Genomic DNA, 22,782 nt, shown 5'->3' with positions numbered 1-22,782 from the left:
TTTACCGGAAATAGTGTATCGTAACTTCCTTTTAAAATCCTGCCACTCGCATTCCACCACGGATAACACATGGGCAATAAATAATCGAGAAATCTAACGATGAGAATTGAAAAATGTTACTTTTGCTCGGGACCTGTGTATCCCGGGCACGGTACGATGTTTGTGCGGAACGACTGCAAGGTTTGAGGTTTTTTTGTGTCCTACTTTCTGGATTGATGGCTTCCATGCTAATATGTTAGCTGTTTTGCTAACTTCCTACTGTAGCTAGCTTGTTTTGTCAGCTGGGATGTTTTTTTTCTTCCAAATGTCTGTAGCTATGTAACATCAGACAAGTATAAGCCCAGGTGCCCAACTATGCCATAGATAACCTATTTGTTTTTCTCCTCATAGCTGTCTTTCAACGTTTTAGTGCAGTTTCATAGCCAGCCAGGCCTGTTATTGTTGCCAAGTGAAGTCTGTCTCACTCGGCAGTGAAGGAGATATTGGCTTTGCTAAAGCTGTAGTAGTGTTGTTTCCTGTACATTGAGGGGGTCTCTCCATGACCAGACATAGATCAGTTCTTGTTGCTGCTACCATGTGTATAAATCAAGTAATGACTAAAATGTCTTCTCAGACGTTCAGGTTTTGTAGATCAAAATGCCTCAAAAACTTCAAGAAGAAGCGTAACCCAAGAAAGACCAGATGGACCAAGGCTTTCAGGAAAGCATCTGGCAAGGAATTGACAGTGGTGAGTTCCCACATTCACCCATGCAAGTTGTAGAATGTGATATGATTGATAAACCATCATAAACGTTTTCCCCTTGAGTCTCTTACTGAATTATTTCCAACAGGATAACTGCCTGGAGTTCGAGAAGCGCAGAAATGTGGCCGTCAAATACCAGAGGGAATTGTGGAGCAAGACAGGTACTTGTTATGGTTAAAGTCCAGGGGTGTATTTATTAGTGCAAACCGTAGTGAAACGTTTTGCAATGAAAATTAGTGTTTCTTATTGGACAAGTCCGGGCTGTATTCAGTATTTCTTGCAATGGAAATGGTTTACCGTTTTAAGAACCAAACAAAAATAATGAAACCGGGATGAACCTACCTGAATTTGTCCAATATAAATTCTAGTTTTCTTTGCAAATTGTTTTCTGCTTGGAGTAAACTGTTTCTGATACAAAATGTTTCGCAACAGACTTAATTAACATTTTGCAACAGAATCTGGTGTAATGAATACACCCCTGATAGGTGCCTCTGCTTCGGCCCATTTGGTTCTTACTAATTACACCCCTGCCCTCACTTTCATCTTTTAATTGTTTTCGTACTCTATTCAAGTCAATTCTCACATGACAGATTGAGATCATGCCCTCCGCTCATTTAAATGACAAACGTTACTCTATGTTCCATGGTGGTGTATGTTACTACTACAGCATAACATCAAGACAACGGTAGCTAACTTCTAAGATTTTGTTAATTGCCTTGTTGATCTGTTAAATCCAATTAATTTTGTTATTTTCAGTGGAGGCAATGAGGAAGGTGGAAGGAATAAAACGGAAACGACAGGCACAGTTCATTTTCAACAGGTAAGCCCTAGCTTTCCCCCCACAGATAAGAGCCTGGTTCAATTTGAAATTGTTGGCCACACTAGGAAGACATGGGACTTCCAACTTTATAATGGTAATATTAGTATTCCATAGAGTGAGTTAAACTTTAATTACACAGTCCCTGCTTCATAACATTATTATGAGTTAGAGGGAAATAACTAGGCTAACATAAGGCCAGTTTTGCCAAGTATTGGAGTCTGATATGCCTTTAGCACTGTTTTCAAATAGATTTTGCCATATTTTCTCTATCCCTTTCTTGATCAGACTGAAGAAGGGCAAGCAGTTGGAAAAGGAGGAAGCCATCAGCGAAGTGAAGAAGAACATTCACCTCATCAAAGCCCCACATGCAGGTGAGTTCACTGATTTCCCTTGTTTCTGTTAGTATTTTACATTGTGTGTATGTATGTGTATATATATAATTTGAGAAATTAGGTGATGGCATTCATTCCACTTCGAGTTTGCATAATGAAAGATATAGAATTTTGCTAATCAATTTTTTTCCCCATATGTAGGCAAAGCCAAGGTTATGGAGGAGAAGATGGTGCAGAAGTTACAAGAAGATGTGGAAATGGGCGACGATTAGCAAGTCCTTATTGGGGCTCTGCTGAAATAGAGACCTACAAAGCAACCACTGGCTCTATTCATAACATCCATAGACTTTCCTTTACCATACTCTGGACAACATTCTGGGAAGAAATAACCATATATAGCACTGCAACCCAGTGCAGTTCTGGGGTGCTGACACAATATTAAACCCTTTGAAAATAATTTCGTGGAGTGTTGTCAAATGATGGTTTTAATAAAGTATTGTGTCCTGACATTTGTTTTGTTATTCATCCACATGAACTTTGAAATTGCACATTGTCGAATATGTTTGAAGTTAATTGCTTTTTTTTTTTTAGTTTTGGTGAAGACATGCTGAATTACAGTACTTCAAGTACAGACATGGCACATAGGGGATTGAATGGCAATATATTTGTTTAGAATGAATGCAGACAAAAATCAACAAACAAAAATCCCAACTGCTAAATCCTGCTAAAATAGCGACGCTTAACGGCTCTAGGAAATGTGCCCGTGCATTTACTGCGCGAGCGAACGCGGAAGTGACACGTTTTCTGTTTACGTGAGAAAAAGATGGCAGATAGCAGCCCCATAGCAGTAAAGCGATGCGATTCTGCATGTGTATATGCCGTGAGCATGGAGGCTATCTCTGCTCTGACGGAGCTGGATGATCTGGAGCGGGTCTACCAGCAGCTCTGCACCGAGGAGGTGAGAATTCTTCCAGCGGGCAGCTGTAGGGATGCAAAGATGTACCCATAGACTGTGTTAGCATAGCTAGCTAAACCAGAAGGGGGGGGGGGGGTTGAGAGAGACTGACGGTCTTTGTATGTTCATCTACCACAGAAAAAGGTGGAGACTGAGCTGGAGAAGTTGGTTGGGCAGCAGGGGAACATTGACACCAAGATGCTCGCTCTTCAAAGGATGGGGTAAGTGTGTGTACTTTAGAGAGGGAGAGAAAAGTTTCACTGTCTGTGAGTACATCCCAATAATCTAGAAGTTTCCATTCCTTATCTTCTTCTCTTCATTTGCACTGGTGTGGAAGAGATGGACTCTGGGGAAAGTGATATCTGGTAGACATTCACCACTGTGATTTCAACAATTTCAGATCATTATAAATGAAGGAAATGAGATTAGTTGTGAAAGCTACTGTAGACTATTGAGATAAATACCATGTCTAATCCAATATCAATTCTCCTGTCACATTGTCCCCCAGGCCCAACCTGCAGCTGATAGGAGGAGATGCCAGTCAGCTGTCTGGCATGATTACCTTCACCTGCAGCCTGGCAGAGAATGTCAGCAGCAAAGTCCGCCAGCTAGACCTGGCGAAGGTACTATCTACAGACATGCTATTTACACCCACATAGACTCACTCACAGAAAGCAATTTTACGTCCATAGTTTTTATACGAGTAAAGTCGTACCGTATAAAAAAAATCACGACAGCTGTAATGGAAACAGGAAGTTTCAGTACAATTTTTAAAAATGCAAATGGTTAATTCGACATGCTGGATCTTTTTGTGTCTGTAAAAAAAATAATGTGAGAAATGGCGGGGGAAATGCCTTTATGTGCAAATATTGACATTTTTATTTGCATTTATTATGGATCCCCATTAGCGGCTGCTGTGGCCTGTGTGCCCTCAGGCCACTTCTCTACTACCACATCTACAACACAAAATCCATGTGTACGTGTGTGTATAGTGCGTATGTTATCGTGTGTGTGTATGCATGTGTCTGTCTCTTCACAGTCCCCGCTGTTCCATAAGGTGTGTTTTTATTTGTTTTTTAAATCAAATTTTACTGCTTGCATGAATTACTTGATGTGGAATAGAGTTCCATGTAGTCATGGCTCTATGTAGTACTGTGCACCTCCCATAGTCTGTTTTTGACTTCGGGACTGTGAAGAGACCTCTGGTGCCATGTCTTGTGGGGTATGCAAGGGTGTCCGAGCTGTGTGCCAGTAGTTCAAACAGACAACTCGATCCATTCAACATGTCAATACCTCTCACAAATACAAATAGTGATGAAGTCAATATCTCCTCCACTTTGAGCCAGGAGAGATTGACATGCATATTTTTAATGTTAGCTCTCTGTGTACATGCAAGGGCCAGCCGTGCTATCCTGTTCTGACCCAATTGCAATTTTCCTAAGTCCCTCTTTGTGCACCTGACCACATGACTGAACAGTAGTCCAGGTGCGACAAAACTAGGTCCTGTAGGACCTGCCTTATTGATAGTGCTGTTAAGAAGGCAGAGAAGAGCTTTATTATGGATAGACTTCTCCCCATCTTAGCTACTGTTGTATCAAATATGTTTTGACCATGACAGTTTAGAATCCAGGGTTCCTCCAAGCAGTTTAGTCACCTCAACTTGCTCAATTTCCACATTATTCATTACAAGATTTAGTTGAGGTTTAGTGAATGATTTGTCCCAAATACAATGCTTTTAGTTTTTGAAATATTTAGCACTAACTTATTCCTTGCCACCCATTCTGAAACTAACTGCAGCTCTTTAAGGTTTGCAGTCATTTCAGTCGCTGTAGTAGCTGACGTGTATAGTGTTGAGTCATCCGCATACATAGACACACTGGCCTTACTAAAAGCCACTGGCATGTCGTTAGTAAAGGTTGAAAAAAGTAAGGGGTCTAGACAGCTGCCCTGATTCCTGATTCTACCTGGATTATGTTGGAGAGGCTTCCATTAAAGAACACCCTATGTGTTCTGTTAGACCGGTAACTCTTTATCCACAGTATACCAGAGGATGTAAAACCATAACGCATACGTTTTTCCAGCAGACTATGATCGATAATGTCAAAAGCCGCACTGAAGTATAAAACAGCCCCCCACAATATTTTTATTATCAATTTCTCTAAGCCAATCATCAGTCATATGTGTAAGTGCTGTGCTTGTTGAATGTTCTTCCCTATAAGCGTCCTGAACGTCTGTTGTCAATTTGTTTACTGGAAAATAGTATTGTATCTGGTCAAACACCACTTTTTCCCAAAAGTTTACTGAGGGTTGGTAACAGGCTGATTGGTCAGCTATTTGAGCATCCTCATCGCCTATCTCATCACCTGTCTTTAGCCAATATGTGCCATTTCGTCTCTGGTCACTACTGCCTTCAAATTCTGCACATTTAGTGACAACTGAGTAAAACCCTGTGTACTATGAAATTAGTAAGGGCCTGCATGGAGTATGTCAAATTGTTAATCCCCTTACCCTTTACTACAACTCCTGCACCTGGAAAGATTACTAGGGCTGCCATCATCTTATGGACAGCACATGTCCATAAGCTTCATTATTTTGAGCCACTGCTCTTTTAGCTCTGCCATTTGATCTGAAACTAATTTGCAAAGAACTGTTCAGCAACTCAGAAGCAAGTAATGTTGCTACTGTCAGTTCAGTTTTCCCCAGATAATAACACCCTTTCCATCCCATGGGGAGGAAAATGTAGCTATTACCCCCACAGATCCAGAGATGATCCGGAGTTGTCTCCATGCCTTTGCCTATGTTTGACATATTTACCCTGGTTATCAATTATTGCCCATCCAGTTACACCAAAACTACTGGTATCTGTTTTTAGGCCTGTGTAAGACAGGCAATTAGTGGTGTTTCCTACATCCACATTCCCTGAGTTGCAGATACAAACAGGGGAGTTATTGTGGGTTTTAATCCTGTCAACACAACATCTCCTTTATCATTTAGGGGCTTTACACTACCAGTCAGATACTCGCCCCATTGTACTTTTGGAGGTCCTATGCATTTACTCAGCTGGGAATTGTTACCTGGTTGTACACTAGGAACCTTCTTCCACCTTGGCCATTTAGTCTCAATTGGCCCACCCTCCTTAAATTCTTTAGCTGCATCTGAACTATTACCTTTTGTCTTATTGGATAATCCACCTTCCCATGCTGCTTTCTTTCCCTTAGTGACCAACATCAGAGTAGTATAATTGCTTTTTCTTTGTTGAACCCTGGTATTGTTCCTTTGCATAAAATGGAGTAATCCACATCCAAAATCTTTCTTTCCAATTGGTTCCCCACAGTAAGGCTGTGGAGGTGGGTTTCTGGAAAATCATTACCCGTGTGCCAGATGTGTTCCCCTTCCCCTGTAATCCTATGTCTGTCACTGCTTTCACCCATTTATTATTCTCCACATCCCTGTCCACAAAGGGAACGAGTAGGATTTGGAAAGCAATAATTACCCTGCATGTGTGTTTCCATTGTTGCGATTTTCTTGTTTCACAACCACAGTGTGTGTGTATGTATGATGGTGTCCTCGACATCTGATGACTCTTCAGGTTCTGTGGCTGAACCCTCTGTTGGTTCTTCGGTCCTTTGGCTCGGACCTTCTTCCTCCTTCAGATGTACTCGGGGCCCTGCTCTGCCTCCCTGCAGTCGCTCATCCATGGCTTCCACTCTGGAAGATGCTTGCAGTGGGAGAGATGATGCCAGTCGGACCTCTCCGCTACCCGCAGGGCTGTTGGTATTACCATGGTTACCTGGAACAGACCCATCCATCGAGGTTGGTTCCATTTTTGCTTGTGGACCCTGAGTTTCACCAAGTCTCCAACGTTTCTGGGTAGCTCATCAGGGTCTTCACCTGGGATTGGTTCTGCTGCTTTCCTAGTGTGAGAGTGGAGAAAACTTACCACAGAAGTTAGTTCCTTCATGTCCTCAAGATGGTCACACTGTGTCTCGGTTATGTCTTGGCCATGTTCTGTTATAATCTCCACCCGGCACAGCCAGAAGAGGACTGGCCACCCCTCATAGCCTGGTTCCTCTCCAGGTTTCTTCCTAGGTTCTGGCCTTTCTAGGGAGTTTTTCCTAGCCACCGTGCTTCTACACCTGCATTGCTTGCTGTTTGGGGTTTTAGGCTGTGTTTCTGTACAGCACTTTGAGATATCAGCTGATGTAAGAAGGGCTATATAAATACATTTGAATTTATGTCTATCTGTCGGTCAGTCATAGGTCTCCCCCTGGGGTGTTCATTGGTTGTCTTGTTAACATTTTATAAGGTGTACACCCAATACCTTTGTTAAGGCTGCTGCGCATTTTCATGAGGACAAGATGTAATCCCTCTACCCATGTTATTCCTGTGGAATGGCATAGTTTGGCAAGGGAGCCTTTCAGGGTCCAGACCTCTCAGTAACTCCCGTTACTCCGCGGTTGATAGATGGACACAAACTTCTGGTCAACACGCATCATTTTGGCCATTTGAGCAACCACATCTCCTATAAGATGGGTCCCATTGTCTGCAAACAAACCTCAGGCACTCCGAACCCGAGTATAATTTCCCTAACTAGCAATTTTGCAACTGTTCACGCAACGCAGTTGGTGGTGGGATGGTTCCACCCACCTGGTAAACCTGTCAATTATCACCAGGCAGTATCTCTTTTTTTCTTTTTGATCGATCATGTCTATGAAATCCATAGCTAGGTGGACAAAAGGTCCTTTTGGAGTGGGGAACTTCCCTGGTTGCAGTGGAGTTCCCTTGTCTATGTTATATAACAAACATGTCGTGCAACGATAAATTAACTGTTTTACGTGCTGATTCAAATTTTGGCAAAACCATTGGGCCGAAATCTTCACCTCCTACTAAATATTCCCCTTTGATGAATGGCTCACTCCATGAGCCAATCGGCAAATATTAAAGATCATGGTTGATGGTAAACAGGGCATGCCAGACAAAAGATGTAGCCATAAGCTAGACCTAGGACAGAGCGAACAGCCTCTCTCCCTCCACACTTGGTGATTTGAGAAAATCTGCCTGCTGCTGTTTCTCAAGATCCATAGTTTCAGATAACAAAAACAATTAAAGGTATAATGCATGTGTGTGACAAAGGGAAGCAGCCAATTTGGCCGCCTCATCAGCTATGCTGTTACCAATTCTGGCATAATCACACCAACCCGTGTGTGCCTCAACCTTAACAATAGCCAATGTGTTAGGTTTTTACATAGCTTCAGTCAACTGTTCAACAAAAGGTCTGTTTTTAATAGGTGTGCCTGTGGTATTAATAAACTCTCTTGCTCTTCAAATCCCACACCATGACCAACAAACCCCAATAGCATATGCTGAGTCTGAGTAGACAGTAAAGGCCTTCCCTTCCCCCAATTCACAAGCTGTGGTCAGAGCTAATAAATCTCCCTGTTGCGCTGATAAATGGTCTGGTAGGGGCTGAATAACCTCAATATCACCTTCCACATCTACTACAGCAAATCCTATATGTTTCTTCCCTGTGCTTTGATCTACAGTTGAAGTCAGAAGTTTACATACACCTTAGCCAAATAGATTTAAACTCAGTTTTTCACAACTCCTGACATTTAATCCTAGTAAAAATCCCCTGTCTTAGGTCAGTTAGGATCACCACTTTATTTTAAGAATGTGAAATGTCAGAATAATAAGAGAGAATTAATAATTTCAGCATTTCTTTCATCACATTCCCAGTGGGTCAGAAGTTTACATGCACTCAATTAGTATTTGGTAGCATTGCCTTTAAATTGTTTAACTTGGGTCAAATGTTTCGGGTAGCCTTCCACAAGCTTCCCACAATAAATTGGGTGAATTTTGGCCCATTCCTCCTGACAGAGCTGGTGTAACTGAGTCAGGTTTGTAGGCCTCCTTACTCGCACACGCTTTTTCAGTTCTGCCCACAAATTTTCTATAGGATTGAGGTCAGGGCTCTGTGATGGCCACTCCAATACCTTGACGTTGTTGTCCTTAAGCCATTTTGCCACAACTTTGTAGGTATGCTTGGAGTCATTGTCCACTTCGAAGACCCATTTTCGACCATGCTTTAACTTCCTGACTAATGTCTTGAGATGTTGCTTCAATATATCCACATAATTTTCCTGCCTCATGATGCCATCTATTTTGTGAAGTGCACCAGTCCCTCCTGCAGCAAAGCACACCCACAACATGAAGCTGTCATCCCCGTGCTTCACGGTTAAGATGGTGTTCTTCGGCTTGCAAGCCTCCCCTTTTTCCTTCAAACGTAACGATGGTCATTTTGGCCAAACAGTTCTATTTTTGTTTCATCAGACCAGAAGACATTACTCCAAAAAGTATGATCTTTGTCCCCATGTGCAGTTGCAAACCGTATTCTGGCTTTTTTATGGCAGTTTTGGAGCAGTGGCTTATCCTTACGGAGTGGCCTTTCAGGTTATGTCGATATAGGACTTGTTTTACTGTGGATATAGATACTTTCGTATCTGTTTCCTCCAGCATCTTCACAAGGTCCTTTGCGGTTGTTCTTGAATTGATTTGCACTTTTTGCACCAAAGTATGTTCATCTCTAGGAGACAGAACGCGTCTCCTTCCTGAGCGGTATGATGGCTGCGTGGTCCCATGGTGTTTTATACTTGCGTACTATTGTTTGTACAGATGGAAGTGGTACCTTCAGGCGTTTGGAAATTGCTCCCAAGGATGAACCAGACTTGTGGAGGTCTACAATTTTTTTCTGAGGTCTTGGCTGATTTCTTTTGATTTTCCCATGATGTCAAGCAAAGAAGCACTGCGTTTGAAGGTAGGCCTTGAAATACATCCACATGTACACCTCCAATTGGCTCCAATGATGTCAATTAGCCTATCAGAAGCTTCTAAAGCCATGACATCATTTTCTGTAATTTTCCAAGCTGTTTAAATGCACAGTCAAGTTAGTGTATGTGAACTTCTGACCCACTGGAATTGTGATACAACGAATTATAAGTGAAATAATCTGTATGTAAACAGTTTTTGGAAAAATTACTTGTCATGCACAAAGTAGGGCTCCTAACCGACTTGCAAAAACTATAGTTTGTTAACAAGAAATGTGTGGAGTGGTTGAAACACTTAGTTTGGAGTCATTAAAACTCGTTTATGTAAATTTCCGACTTCAGCTGTATATAGGCAGAACCATCAACGAGCACCATGTCAGAGTCAAGCAGAGGTTCTTCAAACAAGTTTTTGTCCAGTACACATTCCTGGGCTGTCCCTGTTATTATTACTGGTGATTTGCTCAGAAGCCAAACAACTTGTCCAGGTTTTCCTAAACAGGAACAGTGAGCTCTAGTGTCTATTAGAAATGGTAGATCATGTCCTTAACATTTAGAGTAACCATTGGCTCGTCTCTTCCATCATTGAATTCATACTGAGGAGACTGTAGCAGGGGAGTCGGGCGCCTTTATTGTTGATTCTGAAGGAAATAAGAACTGTTGGTGTTATAATTTCTCATTGGCCATGGCTGTCCTCTGTCATTAGCATAGTTTCCTCTTCCTCTGTCAGGCCCAACATTTCCTCTGCCCCTGTTGTAACCTCTTTCCTTTCCCCCACACTGTGAACTCACGTGCCCCAACTGCTCACAGGTCCAGCATTGAGTGTTGTTCCATTCACGAAGGGCTCTGGCGGGCCCACCTCCTCTTCCAGTCCATGTTTGTGGGTCACCATAATGCTGAGTGGTGAAAAGCACATACCGGGCCTCCCGGGTGGCGCAGTGGTCTAGGGCACTGCATCGCAGTGCTAGCTGCGCCACCAGAGTCTCTGGGTTCGCGCCCAGGCTCTGTCGCAGCTGGCCGCGACCGGGAGGTCCGTGGGGCGACGCACAATTGGGCTAGCGTCGCCCGGGTTAGGGAGGGTTTGGCCGGTAGGGATATCCTTGTCTCATCGCGCTCCAGCGACTCCTGTGGCGGGCCGGGCGCAGTGCGCGCTAACCAAGGGGGCCAGGTGCACGGTGTTTCCTCCGACACATTGGTGCGGCTGGCTTCCGGGTTGGAGGCGCGCTGTGTTAAGAAGCAGTGCGGCTTGGTTGGGTTGTGCTTCGGAGGACTTTCGACCTTCGTCTCTCCCGAGCCCGTACGGGAGTTGTAGCGATGAGACAAGATAGTAATTACTAGCGATTGGATACGACCAAAATTGGGGAGAAGAGGGGATAAAAAAAAATTACAAAAAGAAAAAAAAAAGAAAAGCACACCCTGCAGGCACCAGGTTCTAGGGTCTTCCAGTCTGTTCCTTTTTGTGGAGTGAGTTGTGGTGGCGAGGGAAAACTCCCTCCAGGAACTGTGCCTTGTTTGTTTTTGTCTTTCATTCAATTCTATTGTTCTCATGTCACTTATTGCTGCTGTTGTGTCATCCACCTCCTTCAGAGTTCCCTTGAGGATAATTGTGGTTGCTTCTCCATTTTCTTCTGTCAGTGGTATGAGAGGGTAGATCTGTGTATAGTCACCCAGGGGTCCTCTGGGTTGATTCTCATACGGCGGTGGGGAGTACTCCTGTTCTGCCTCTGTCCTGATACTTCTCTTTCTTTCTGCACTCTATTGTTTTCTCCAGCTTTAGTTTGGTCATGGTAGCCTTATTCATGAAGATCTGTCCTTCCAGCATCATCATTCCCATCACAGTTTCTGATACAATGGCACTTCTCTTCATCCCCTTCTCCTTGTCCATTCTTCCTGTCTGAATTATCTCCTTGACTAAATCCAACCTAGTTTTGTTGAATGAACCAGCCATTGAACATCTATTTTCTCCTGCCATCTCTGTCCATACATGCCATTTCTTAAAAGTGTCTGTAAATTCCACAGCAGGAAACTTATTTTGCATATATTCAACAGGTGTGACAGGCTTCATTGCTCCTATCTCCGCATTCTGGTTTGACTGTGCCATGGTGCTCCTGCTTTTTATTTAGATAGTCTGCGTGTAATGTGTTTTCCAATTTCTATAAGGTTATCCTAAAGGTGGGTGTAATATGTATGAATATGCCTATATAAATTCCTCTCTATCTACTTTCAGTGTGTGTTAAACAACAGTGGGTGATACTGAAATCCTAATTCTACTCTCACATACTCCAGGCTATAGTAAATGGTTCTACTAAACTCAAATATATTTCACACACGGGCCTCACAGAGACAACCACATGCTAGACTTCAATTCCTAATATTATATCTTAAGGGTGTAGAGTAACAGTAAGATGTTATACACCAGTGCCCCCTGGTGGGGATAGAATCACAAAGTAACTTTCTATGAAAATCTTTACAGAACTTCCCTGTAATACTTTTACAGGTATACTAAGGGTTGTACATTTCCAATACTGTCCTATGGTAGGAAAGTGTCACTAACAAATACATTCAACCTTTTATTCAAATAACTTCTCTCCTGCTCCTAATTTTTTATTCCACCATTGGGCCATTACCCAATAAACCCTGCCGTAATCCACAGACAAACAAACAATGAAACATACAATGCACTATTCATAAACAACTCAATTCATTCACTTGGTAAATTTCACACCAAATTACCACTTCATAACCAACTCAACTCATTCACTGGGTACCCCTTCAAAATAAAAAATAACTAGTATTCAGTAATGGTTGCCCGCATTACAACCTGAAATAAATTATCTATTTTTAACTCTCAATCAAACAAAACCGGCCACCCTCGTAGGATAGGGTAGCCTCAGACAGCCTCGTCAAGCCACCTCTGCATTATAACTCTCAATCAAACAAAACCGGCCACCCTCGTAGGACAGGGTAGCCTCAGACCGCCTCGTCAAGCAACCTCTCCAAAATAAAAGAACTAGTAATGGGTAATTGTTGCTGAATTACCTCTAACAAATAAAATAAAAATCATCAATCATTATTTTCATTCATCCTATATTGACGACATGCATTTCACCAAGAGCCCGTAATGTAATTTCTCCAATCTAAAATCCGGCTATGTCATATTCAAAGTGTATGTCTATATTTTAGAGTGAGTGAGGTGCCACTTACTTGTTAGAGGGAAACCACACCAGTGAATGCCAATTAATTACAGACTTAGATTAAACAGGTGTCTGCTTACCTTGTTTAAGTTGGATCTCTGGTACCATGGTGTGTAAACTCCTCCAACCGGGTTGGACACTCACTCCTGGCTAGCTCGCCAAATGTTGGGGTTCGTTCCTTGTTCCTTGTCAATCATTGGCTCATTGGTGAAATTAGCATTCTGACAATATCTTTAATTAAATCATTCAGAAACCTTTTATTAATGCAATTGCAGACAGAAGTTGACAACGGGAACATAGCACGCATGTTTCTGAGTAAGTTCTGCAAACTAGGAAAGGGTCCGAGTTGTTTTATTATTTCTACAGTCATATATCTTGGTGATGTCACTGCCTACGTCATTATCTTCTACTCATGAGACCAAAACCATGCCTACACAACACTAAAACTATTGTTTATATAGCTATCTAAAATAGCAGTAAATGTCCACTACCCAAGTTGATTTATAGTGGAATATCTGACTAGTCTCTTATCTCTTACACTCCCCTGCAGAGTTCTGTCTCAGTCACACATTTCTCAGACAGTTTCTTTATAAGAGGCAGAGATTTAGTAAAGACTGGAACAATTTTAAACCTTTCTAATGAATATATACACTGCTCAAAAAAATAAAGGGAACACTTAAACAACACAATGTAACTCCAAGTCAATCACACTTCTGTGAAATCAAACTGTCCACTTAGGAAGCAACACTGATTGACAATAAAGTTCACATGCTGTTGTGCAAATGGAATAGACAAAAGGTGGAAATTATAGGCAATTAGCAAGACACCCCCAATAAAGGAGTGGTTCTGCAGGTGGTGACCACAGACCACTTCTCAGTTCCTATGCTTCCTGGCTGATGTTTTGGTCACTTTTGAATGCTGGCGGTGCTTTCACTCTAGTGGTAGCATGAGACGGAGTCTACAACCCACACAAGTGGCTCAGATAGTGCAGCTCATCCAGGATGGCACATCAATGCGAGCTGTGGCAAGAAGGTTTGCTGTGTCTGTCAGCGTAGTGTCCAGAGCATGGAGGTGCTACCAGGAGACAGGCCAGTACATCAGGAGACGTGGAGGAGGCCGTAGGAGGGCAACAACCCACCAGCAGGACCGCTACCTCCACCTTTGTGCAAGGAGGAGCACTGCCAGAGCCCTGCAAAATGACCTCCAGCAGGACACAAATGTGCATGTGTCTGCTCAAATGGTCAGAAACAGACTCCACGAGAACCTCGTTTTAGAGACCAAACTGAGTGGAAATGTATAGCGAATGCAATCTGGCTAAGCGATACTCCTTTCTCAAGTAAAAGGCCCTTTGTGAAGAGTTCCTAAGATCTGTGGTTCGTCATGTAAGTTGAGAGGGATGTATCTTGGCTATAAAAGATCTTTGTATTCTACTGTAGGGACTCTCAGAATTCATTATAGACACTGAATTGATCTGAGAGTCAAAGGGCTATTGTAAAGCTCATATTATTAAAGATGAAGTTTAAGTTAAACTGACTGGTGTGTGGTTTGTAACTCTCCTCATTTGGTAATACAGGAAATTGCCACGACACTATCAATTATTATTTTTTATTCAGTACATGACAACTTAAGCGAAAATGTAAATTTTGTGTGTACTGTCGTGGTAATTTCCTGTATTACTCAGTAAAGAGAGAGAGCCAACCACACACAAGTCAGAGTTATATTATACAGTACATTTTTAATATATATATACAAGCTTCACCAAAGCCCTTTTTTGACTCTCAGATCAATTCAGTGTCTATAAATGAATTCTCTGAGAGTGCTTACAAAACAATTCTTAGTTTCATTTATAGCCAAGATACACCCCTCTCAACTTACAAAGAATCCTTTACCCGAAAGAGGAGTATCATATCGCTAGACAGCATCAGCTATAAATCATCATTCAGTTTGATCTCCCAAGACAAGGTTTCAATCTCATGCTTGGTACTTCACTGTCTACCAACCATTACCTCATCCAATGGCATATATCAATTGTCATTTCTAGATACTCCCAAATCTGGACAAACTCAAAATCAGACAGTGAGCCTCTTAGGTCAAATACTAGGTCAAGATAAGGGCAACCTCAGAGGGGAAATACAATGGTTCCAAACACTGCCAAACTCCTTCCCCCTATGGAAAAAAGTAGGGAGTGACTGGTGTACAGACATTGTATGAGATGACTAACTGGTTCCCCAATTAATAACTCCATCCCGTCACATGGTTTAGGAATAGTTACAGACACGTTCCCATAAGAAAACAACGTTCCATTCTGTCCTCCTCCCCTTCTGATATTCTACATAGCACCACATGGTTTAACAGATACATTGACATATGAAGACAAGCCTGACCTCTCCCCTCTCTGGCCCTATTCTAATGACAAGTATCTCACAAGCATATGATGAAAATAACATCTTATCTATGTTGCCTAGCTAAATCTGATTCAGCCACGACAGTACTACATCATCACACACTGAGTTTTATCCGCAATACGTCCGTTTCCCACTGGTGGGAAAATGCATATATCTTCTTAATGCAGATTTCTGAACATTCGCATCGAAACCAAGCTAATCACACACTTACTGTATGTGTGTAGACATAGTTAAGAGAGGGATTAGGATATAAAATTAGGTTCCTATCAGCTCCAATGAGTGATGTAATGGCGCGCTGTTTGTATGTGTTCACAGACCCGGCTTTATAAGGTTATCCAGCGGGCTGATGACATCCTGGACCTGAAGTTCTGCACAGACGGCGTTCAGACGGCGCTACACAATGAGGACTACGAACAGGCTGCCGCACACATCCACCGCTACCTTTCTCTTGACCAATCAGTCATTGAGCTAAGCCGCCAAGGAGAAGAGAGTAAGGATGCCCCTATGTTCCACCACAATTCACAACTAGGGTTGTAAAATTCCGGGAACTTTCAATAATTTCCCTAGTTATCCAGGAAACCTGGTTGGAATGAGCTGAAAATCCGGAATCCGCCAAACAGGATTTCTGGAAAATCAGGGAATTTATTGAAAGTTCCTATAATTTTGAAACCCTGCTCACATCACACTTCCTGATAGCGCAGGGGTGGGTAATCATTTTGTATCGAGGGCCGCATTGGGATTTCTAAATTCAACCGAGGGCCGCAGTTGTTTTGGGATCGATTTTTGTTTTGTCAAAATAAATGATTATTAATTATTTAAAAATAGGAAGGTCCATTATCATTTCTACATACTTTCTATCTGGTTTTAGACGTTAATATTTTGTAGGGATGCACCGATGTGGGATTTTTTATTTGATGGCCTTTTTAACCATTCTAGCACATATCCAAGTTTCTATGTTCATAAGGGTAATAAAAAAATGTCAAATGACTTTAATATGGGAAAGGTGTAAAACATTTTTGAATTTGGATCACAGTTACTGAAATGCATTGGAAATCAGGGAAGCTCATCAGGTAATGTGCAGAAAGTAAGATCTGCATTGCTTTCAGTTTTTGTCACAGTCCCTTCTAACGTGTTCTGTGCTGTCTTTGATACTATTTTCTGCTCAGGCAGTGCTGTGGACGCTAGCCTGGCCATGCTTCAAGAGGCAGAGCAGCGATTGAAAGTCCTGGTTGCGGAGAGACTGGATGAGGCTGTTACCAGGGGTGATCTGGCGCAGGTGGAAAGATTCTTTAAAATCTTCCCTCTGCTTGGCCTCCACGAGCAAGGCCTGGCTCGCTTTGGCCAGTACCTCTGCAGCCAAGTGAGTGGGGTTGTCCATTCAATAGTGTGTGTGAGCGTTAATGCTTGTGCATTTGTTTATCTTCACGGTTGTCTTTTTCTCTCTCTCAGCTGGCCTCTAAAGCAGATGAGAACCTGCTCTTGGCTGTGGGAGGAGAGCTAGGAGAGAGGAGAGCTGCTCTGGTCTTTGCTGACACCCTGACTCTGCTGCTGGAGGGTGAGAGACTGACCATAATGATGGTGTCTTTTTAGACATGTCTGTAAACGTGTTGGTTTGTGTGTGTGTATAGGAAAATAGAATTGGTGGAAAATATTTAGTGTGTTTCAGGCATAGCTCGTGTTGTGGAGACCCACCAGCCCATCGTAGAGACGTACTACGGTCCAGGCTACCTGTATACTCTCATCACTCACCTGCAGCAGGAGTGTGACCGACAGGCCCAGAAAGTAGTTGACAAGTTCATCCAACAGAGAGACTACCACAACAAGGTCTGTGTGTCAATTGCATTCAATTAATTAGATCTTTAAATTACAGACTATATTAAGAAAGTGTTATTAAATTGAATGTCTCTGCTTGCAGTTTCAGATCATCCAGAGCAGCATGATGAAGAGTGTGCCCACTGAGAGGATTGAACCCAGGTCAGTGTGAGAGTTCAGCCTACTTTATTTCAACAGCATTACTCAATGTCATCTTTTTGTGTGGAGGACAATGCATGGGTACTATGCGTATTTATGATGTGTTTCACCTGTGTTTCACCTGTGTGTAGGGAACTGGATCCTGTATTACTGGAAGTCACTCTGATGAATGCCAGGTCGGAGCTTTACTTAAGATTTCTGCGCCGTCGCATGATGGCCGACTTCGAGGTTGGGGATGCTACGGCAACACATGGCATCGTCCAAGGTAAGACACCCAACACACACACACACTTATAAAACCCTGTACACGCGTTGTTGACTGTGTTAGTAAGTTTTGTTGTCTTTGTTTCTTGCTACAGAGCACAAGCATAATGTGGAGAAACTGCTGAAACACTGCATGCTGGGCCAGCTCATGCAGGAGCTGATTGGCTACTACATTCCAATGGAGGAGTACTACATGAGGGAGACAGTCAGCAAGGTTAGCCACCACTTCTAACTATACAGCAGGGGGTTCCATTTTATCCCTGAATCAGCCCCTCATTAGAAGGAAAATAATGAAAACCAGCAATGCTGTCGTCGTCCTCAAACCCGTATTTGAATACCCTTGATACACAGTATACATATGTAACCACATAATAGTAATAATAATTATATTAATTCCCTTTGCCCCTCTCTTCTTAGGCTGTAGCTATGGATACATATGAGAAGGGTCAGCTGACGTCCAGCATGGTGGATGACTGTTTCTACATTGTGAAGAAGTGCATCAGCAGAGCTCTGTCCAGCTCCAGCATTGACTGTCTGTGTGCCATGATCAACCACTCAACCTCAGTGCTAGAGTCTGACTTCAGGTAGACAGTAGTTAGACACACACTCAATCAATCATTTGAACACACATTTGAATCTTCTTCCAGCTCTCACACCCTCCTTTTTCGCTCCGTCTTCCACCAACCCATGCTTCTCTCTCACTCCCCCCCCCCCCCCCCCCCCTTTCTCTCTGTCTCTCTCAGGGAGGTGTTGTATAATAAGCTGGGGCAGGGCTTCCCTGCGACCACGCTGCAGGACATCCAGCGTGGGGTGAGCAGTGCAGTGAGTCTGATGCAGAGCAGCCTGCAGCAGGGCAAGTTCAACAACCTGGGCATTGACAGCGCAGAGGTCGCCAAGGCTGCCTTCCTGGTGAGGGACTTGTGTACACACACAAACACTGACCGACACACACAAACACTTACCGCCAAACTGAACATTGAATGCACGGAACATGCCAAGGCATCGTTCCTGGTAAGAAACACACACAGTCTAAAACACAACTGGTCACAGAGAGCACACTAAGGCAGCATTCTTGATGATAAACACGGAACAGACAACAGACACATGCATTCACTCACACCCGTCTTTCTTTCTATCCCAGGTGACTCTGAATAACGTGGAGGTGTGTAGTGAGAACATCACCACTCTGAAGAGGAACCTGGAGGTGAGTTAGCTTACTGCTTATATCATCTCTTTAGTTTTCTAAAGAGTAACATTTCAATAAGACACACTATGTGTAGTATACCACAGATAATGACGTTTTCCCCTCTCTCTCTTTCTCAGAGTGATTGCTCCAAGTTGTTCACTCAGGGGGCGGGATCAGGAGAGCAAGCTAAGATTGACAGCTGTCTGTCAGACCTCGTCAACACGTCCAGCAAGTTCAAGGATCTCTTGCAGGTTGGAGGACGCAGAAATATACTCATATCAGAGTGACACATGATCTGTCTCTGTGCAGTTGTGTTAAGGGGGTCTTTGACTTCATTGTGCAAGAAATACTAGTAAAAGTAGTAGTACTAGCAGCAACATTTATTTGTAAGTCACAGTGATAAGCTGAATTGTGTACCAATTTACATGCATAGACAATATACAACTACAAAACGTCACCAGTGTGTCTAATCTGTATGGAGTAGAACTAACTCAGTTGTGACCCTCAGGAGGGCCTGACAGAGCTGAACACCACAGCCATCAAGCCTCAGGTCAAACCATGGATCAGCAGCTTCCTGTCCATCTCACACAACATAGAGGAGGTACGAACACACACACACACACACACACACTAGGCCACACCCTTCCCCCCCAGTGTGTGACTAATGTTTTTTTTGTGCAGGAGGAGTTTAATGAGTACGAGGCCAACGACCCCTGGGTCCAGCAGCTCATCGTCAACCTCGAGCAGCTCATGGCAGAGTTCAAGGTAACCATACTTTTGCTTAGCCTCAGGAATACATCTCCCACATTAGCATTTTACAAACTCTTTCTCTTCTCCCCCTCTCTATAATCTCTCTCTTGCTCTCTCAGGCGGGGCTCTCTTCAGTTATCTACGACACACTGACTAGCCTCATGACCAGTTTGGTCTCCATGGAGATGGAGAAGACTGTCCTGAAGTGCACCTTCAGCAGGGTGAGATATCCCAGGCCTGGCCACAGGGTGGCATCACACCTACCGCATGCACATCTGTGACGTAATGATAAGAGGCCCTCTTTTAATGTTTTATTTATGATTCCAGAAGGATGGTAGATTAAGCTTCTTTCCCCTTGGCATCTGCCTCTTTAGGCGGTGTGTGTGCTGTAATGTAGTGCAAGGATACTAAAGCATTTTATTGCAGTCCTCTTTCTTTTTCTGGGATGTTCTCTGTTTGATCCTTTGATCCTTTTTGATGTGGTCTTTGTTTAAATATTTAATTGCTGGTCTGGATACCTTTTTTCTGTTTCATGCTCTTGATTTGAACCCCTTATTGCACCTGTCCCTTAGCTGGGAGGGCTTCAGTTTGATAAGGAGCTGCGTTCTCTGGTGGCCTACCTCACTACTGTCACCACCTGGACTATTAGGGACAAGTTTGCTCGGCTCACTCAGATGGCCACCATCCTCAACCTGGAGCGGGTAATCTGCAGTATACACACACACACATTTCTCAACCCACAGACAATCACATAGATGGGGTCACATACAGTGCATTTGGAAAGTATTCAGACCCCTTTACTTTTTCCACATTTTGTTACGTTACAGCCTTATTCTAAAATTGATTTTTTTTTAAATTTTCCTTATTAATCTACACACGATACCACATAATGACGAAGCGAAAACAGGTTTTTAGAAATGTTTGCAAATTTATTAAGAATAAACAACAGATACCTTATTTACACAAGTATTCAGACCCTTTGCTATGAGACTTGAAATTGAGCTCAGGTGCATCCTGTTTCCATTGATCATCCTTGATGTTTCTACAACTTGATTGGAGTCCACCTGTGGTAAATTCAATTGATTGGACATGATTTGGAAAGACACACACCTGTCTAAACCAAGCCATGAGGTTGAAGGAATTGTCCGTAGAGCTCCGAGACAGGATTGTGTCGAGGCACAGATCTGGGGAAGGGTACCAAAAATGTCTGCAGCATTGAAGGTTCCCAAAAACACAGTGGCCTCCATCATTCTTAATTGGAAGAAGTTTGGTGCCACCAAGTCTCTTCCTAGAGCTGGCCTTCCGGCCGACTGTGCAATCGGTGGATAAGGGCCTTGGTCATGGAGGTGACCAAGAACCCGATGGTCACGCTGACAGAACTCCAGAGCTCCTCTGTGGAGATGGGAGAACCTTCCAGAAGCAAAACCATCTCTGCAGGACTTCACCAATCAGGCCTTTATGGTAGAGTGACGAGACGGAAGCCATTCCTCAGTAAAAGGCATGTGGCAGCCCGCTTGGAGTTTGCCAAAAGGCACCTAAAGGACTCTCAGGCCATGAGAAACAAGATTCTCTGGTCTGATGAAACCAAGATTTAAATCTTTGGCCTGAATGCCAAGCGTCACGTCTGGAGGAAACCTTGCACCATCCCTACGGTGAAGCATGGTGGTGGTGGCGGCATCTTGCTGTGGGAATGTTTTTCAGCGGCAGGGACTGGGAAACTAGTCAGGATCGAGGGAAAGATGAACGAAGCAAAGTACAGAGAGATCCTTGATAAAAACCTGCTCCAGAGCGCTCAGGATGTCCTTGAGTGGCCCAGCCAGAGCCCGGACTTAAACTCAATCGAACATCTGTGGAGAGACCTGAAAATTGCTGTGCAGCGACGCTCCCCATCCAACCCGATAGAGCTTGAGAGGATCTGCAGAGAAGAATGGGAGAAACTCCCCAAATACAGGTGTGCCAAGCTTGTAGTGTCATACCTAATAAGACTCGAGGCTGTAACCCTGCCAAAGGTGCTTCAAAAAGTACTAAGGGTCTGAATACATGTAAATGTAATATTTCTGTTTTGAATTTTTTATAAATTTACTAAAAAATCTATACCTGTTTTTGCTTTGTCATTATGGGGTATTGTGTGTAGTTTGATTAGGGGAAGAAAAAAACTATTTAATCAATTTTAGAATAAGGCTGTATCGTAACAAAAGTCGAGGGGTCTGAATACTTTTCGAATGCACTGTATCTATTTACCACTGACCCTCTCACTTTGTAGACTTTCATGTCTCTGTATACACAGGCCTGCTCTCAGAACTGTGTGTATGTTATTGTGTTTCTAGGTAACAGAGATCCTGGATTACTGGGGCCCGAACTCTGGTCCTCTAACTTGGCGTCTCACTCCAGCGGAGGTCCGGCAGGTTCTGGCACTTCGCATCGATTTCCGCAGTGAGGACATCAAGAGGCTCCGCCTCTAACCCTGCTACCCAGAGAATGTGCTGGTGCACATGTTACATGGGACTAGACTCATGCTGATTGTTCTTTGAGGAAAAAGAGGAGTGTGCAGGTGGATCCCCTGAGAGGAAGTCCCTGCTGCTCCTAACCTCTGCTGGCCTCATAGGAGGTGGAGAAAGAGGTTGCCCCTAACTACAAATTCAGTGATAGATATTTGTTTAACCCCCAAATGGTTACAGTTAGGTTTGAGGTAGGGTGATCTGATCCTAGATCTGTAGTTAATGCTACTTCTACCTCATACAGCCAATCAGAGCCAGAAGTAACAGCAGTAATGGAACTATGGGATTGTGGAACAGTGGGATTATGGATTTGAGCCTTTTGGCTTGGATTAATGAATATTATGTAACATTAAATGTAAAATATTAAAGTGTTCTCTCGAAGATGTCTTTTTTTGTCATTAATTTATATTGAAAGCCCTTTAACGGAATCCATCATATTGAAACTGGGCACGCAGGGACAGACGTGCGTTATACTCTCTGGTGAGAGTGGTGTGTCTATGTTTTCTGACACTGAAATGACCCAGTAATGAACATAGAATCCATCAAACTAACAGAACTAGGTCAGACGGCTGATCTAGACTCATCATTCAATATATAAATAACACATTTTAACTGATGACAAAGTCTAATCTAGAAGATAGACCACGATCTTAGAAAATTGAATTCTGTTGATAGCTGCTACTTTCCAATATTTCATGACATGATGTTCCATACATATGTAGATGGCAAAGTCTTAGGGCTAGATTCAATCCGATCTGCCATTTTTGGCCATGCACCTTTAAAGGCAATGTTTTCGTGGAGACTGCATTCACTGTAATCGCTGTATATGTCGGCTCAATCGGAA

The 22,782-nt window shown here is 43.0% G+C and overlaps 2 protein-coding genes across 2 annotated transcripts; both read left to right on the top strand.

Annotated features, from left to right (window-relative positions):
* Positions 1-18: 18 nt before the first annotated feature.
* Positions 19-2,401, top strand: LOC129854235 (probable ribosome biogenesis protein RLP24). The gene is made up of 6 exons (XM_055921041.1): positions 19-180; positions 614-727; positions 831-903; positions 1,499-1,562; positions 1,848-1,933; positions 2,096-2,401. The coding sequence occupies exons 1-6, from the start codon at positions 100-102 to the stop codon at positions 2,164-2,166; spliced, it is 489 nt and encodes a 162-aa protein (XP_055777016.1). The 5' UTR covers positions 19-99; the 3' UTR covers positions 2,167-2,401.
* Positions 2,402-2,680: 279 nt separating this feature from the next.
* Positions 2,681-22,319, top strand: LOC129854228 (conserved oligomeric Golgi complex subunit 4-like). Its single transcript, XM_055921035.1, has 19 exons — positions 2,681-2,852; positions 2,988-3,070; positions 3,358-3,472; positions 15,585-15,759; positions 16,436-16,629; positions 16,719-16,824; positions 16,936-17,093; positions 17,185-17,243; positions 17,372-17,505; positions 17,600-17,718; positions 17,922-18,088; positions 18,248-18,413; positions 18,646-18,708; positions 18,828-18,941; positions 19,199-19,291; positions 19,372-19,455; positions 19,560-19,661; positions 20,013-20,141; positions 21,768-22,319. The coding sequence occupies exons 1-19, from the start codon at positions 2,718-2,720 to the stop codon at positions 21,900-21,902; spliced, it is 2,331 nt and encodes a 776-aa protein (XP_055777010.1). The 5' UTR covers positions 2,681-2,717; the 3' UTR covers positions 21,903-22,319.
* The last annotated feature ends 463 nt before the right edge of the window (positions 22,320-22,782 follow it).

The sequence above is a fragment of the Salvelinus fontinalis genome, chromosome 4 (genome assembly GCF_029448725.1).
Source record: "Salvelinus fontinalis isolate EN_2023a chromosome 4, ASM2944872v1, whole genome shotgun sequence".
Taxonomy (NCBI): Eukaryota; Metazoa; Chordata; class Actinopteri; order Salmoniformes; family Salmonidae; genus Salvelinus; species Salvelinus fontinalis.
The sequence above is the reverse complement of the archived record's forward strand: the minus strand, read 5'-3'. Positions and strand labels throughout refer to the sequence as shown.

What these genes read in the sequence shown, in the direction of transcription:
- LOC129854235 (XM_055921041.1), top strand. Translation starts at nt 100, where the DNA reads ATGAGAATTGAAAAATGTTACTTTTGCTCGGGACCTGTGTATCCCGGG. An exon ending in GCACAGTTCATTTTCAACAG is followed by an intron (nt 1,563 to 1,847) that starts GTAAGCCCTAGC and finishes TTTCTTGATCAG; the next exon opens with ACTGAAGAAGGGCAAGCAGT. An exon ending in CATCAAAGCCCCACATGCAG is followed by an intron (nt 1,934 to 2,095) that starts GTGAGTTCACTG and finishes CCCCATATGTAG; the next exon opens with GCAAAGCCAAGGTTATGGAG.
- LOC129854228 (XM_055921035.1), top strand. Translation starts at nt 2,718, where the DNA reads ATGGCAGATAGCAGCCCCATAGCAGTAAAGCGATGCGATTCTGCATGT. An exon ending in AGCAGCTCTGCACCGAGGAG is followed by an intron (nt 2,853 to 2,987) that starts GTGAGAATTCTT and finishes CATCTACCACAG; the next exon opens with AAAAAGGTGGAGACTGAGCT. An exon ending in GCCAGTACCTCTGCAGCCAA is followed by an intron (nt 16,630 to 16,718) that starts GTGAGTGGGGTT and finishes TCTCTCTCTCAG; the next exon opens with CTGGCCTCTAAAGCAGATGA.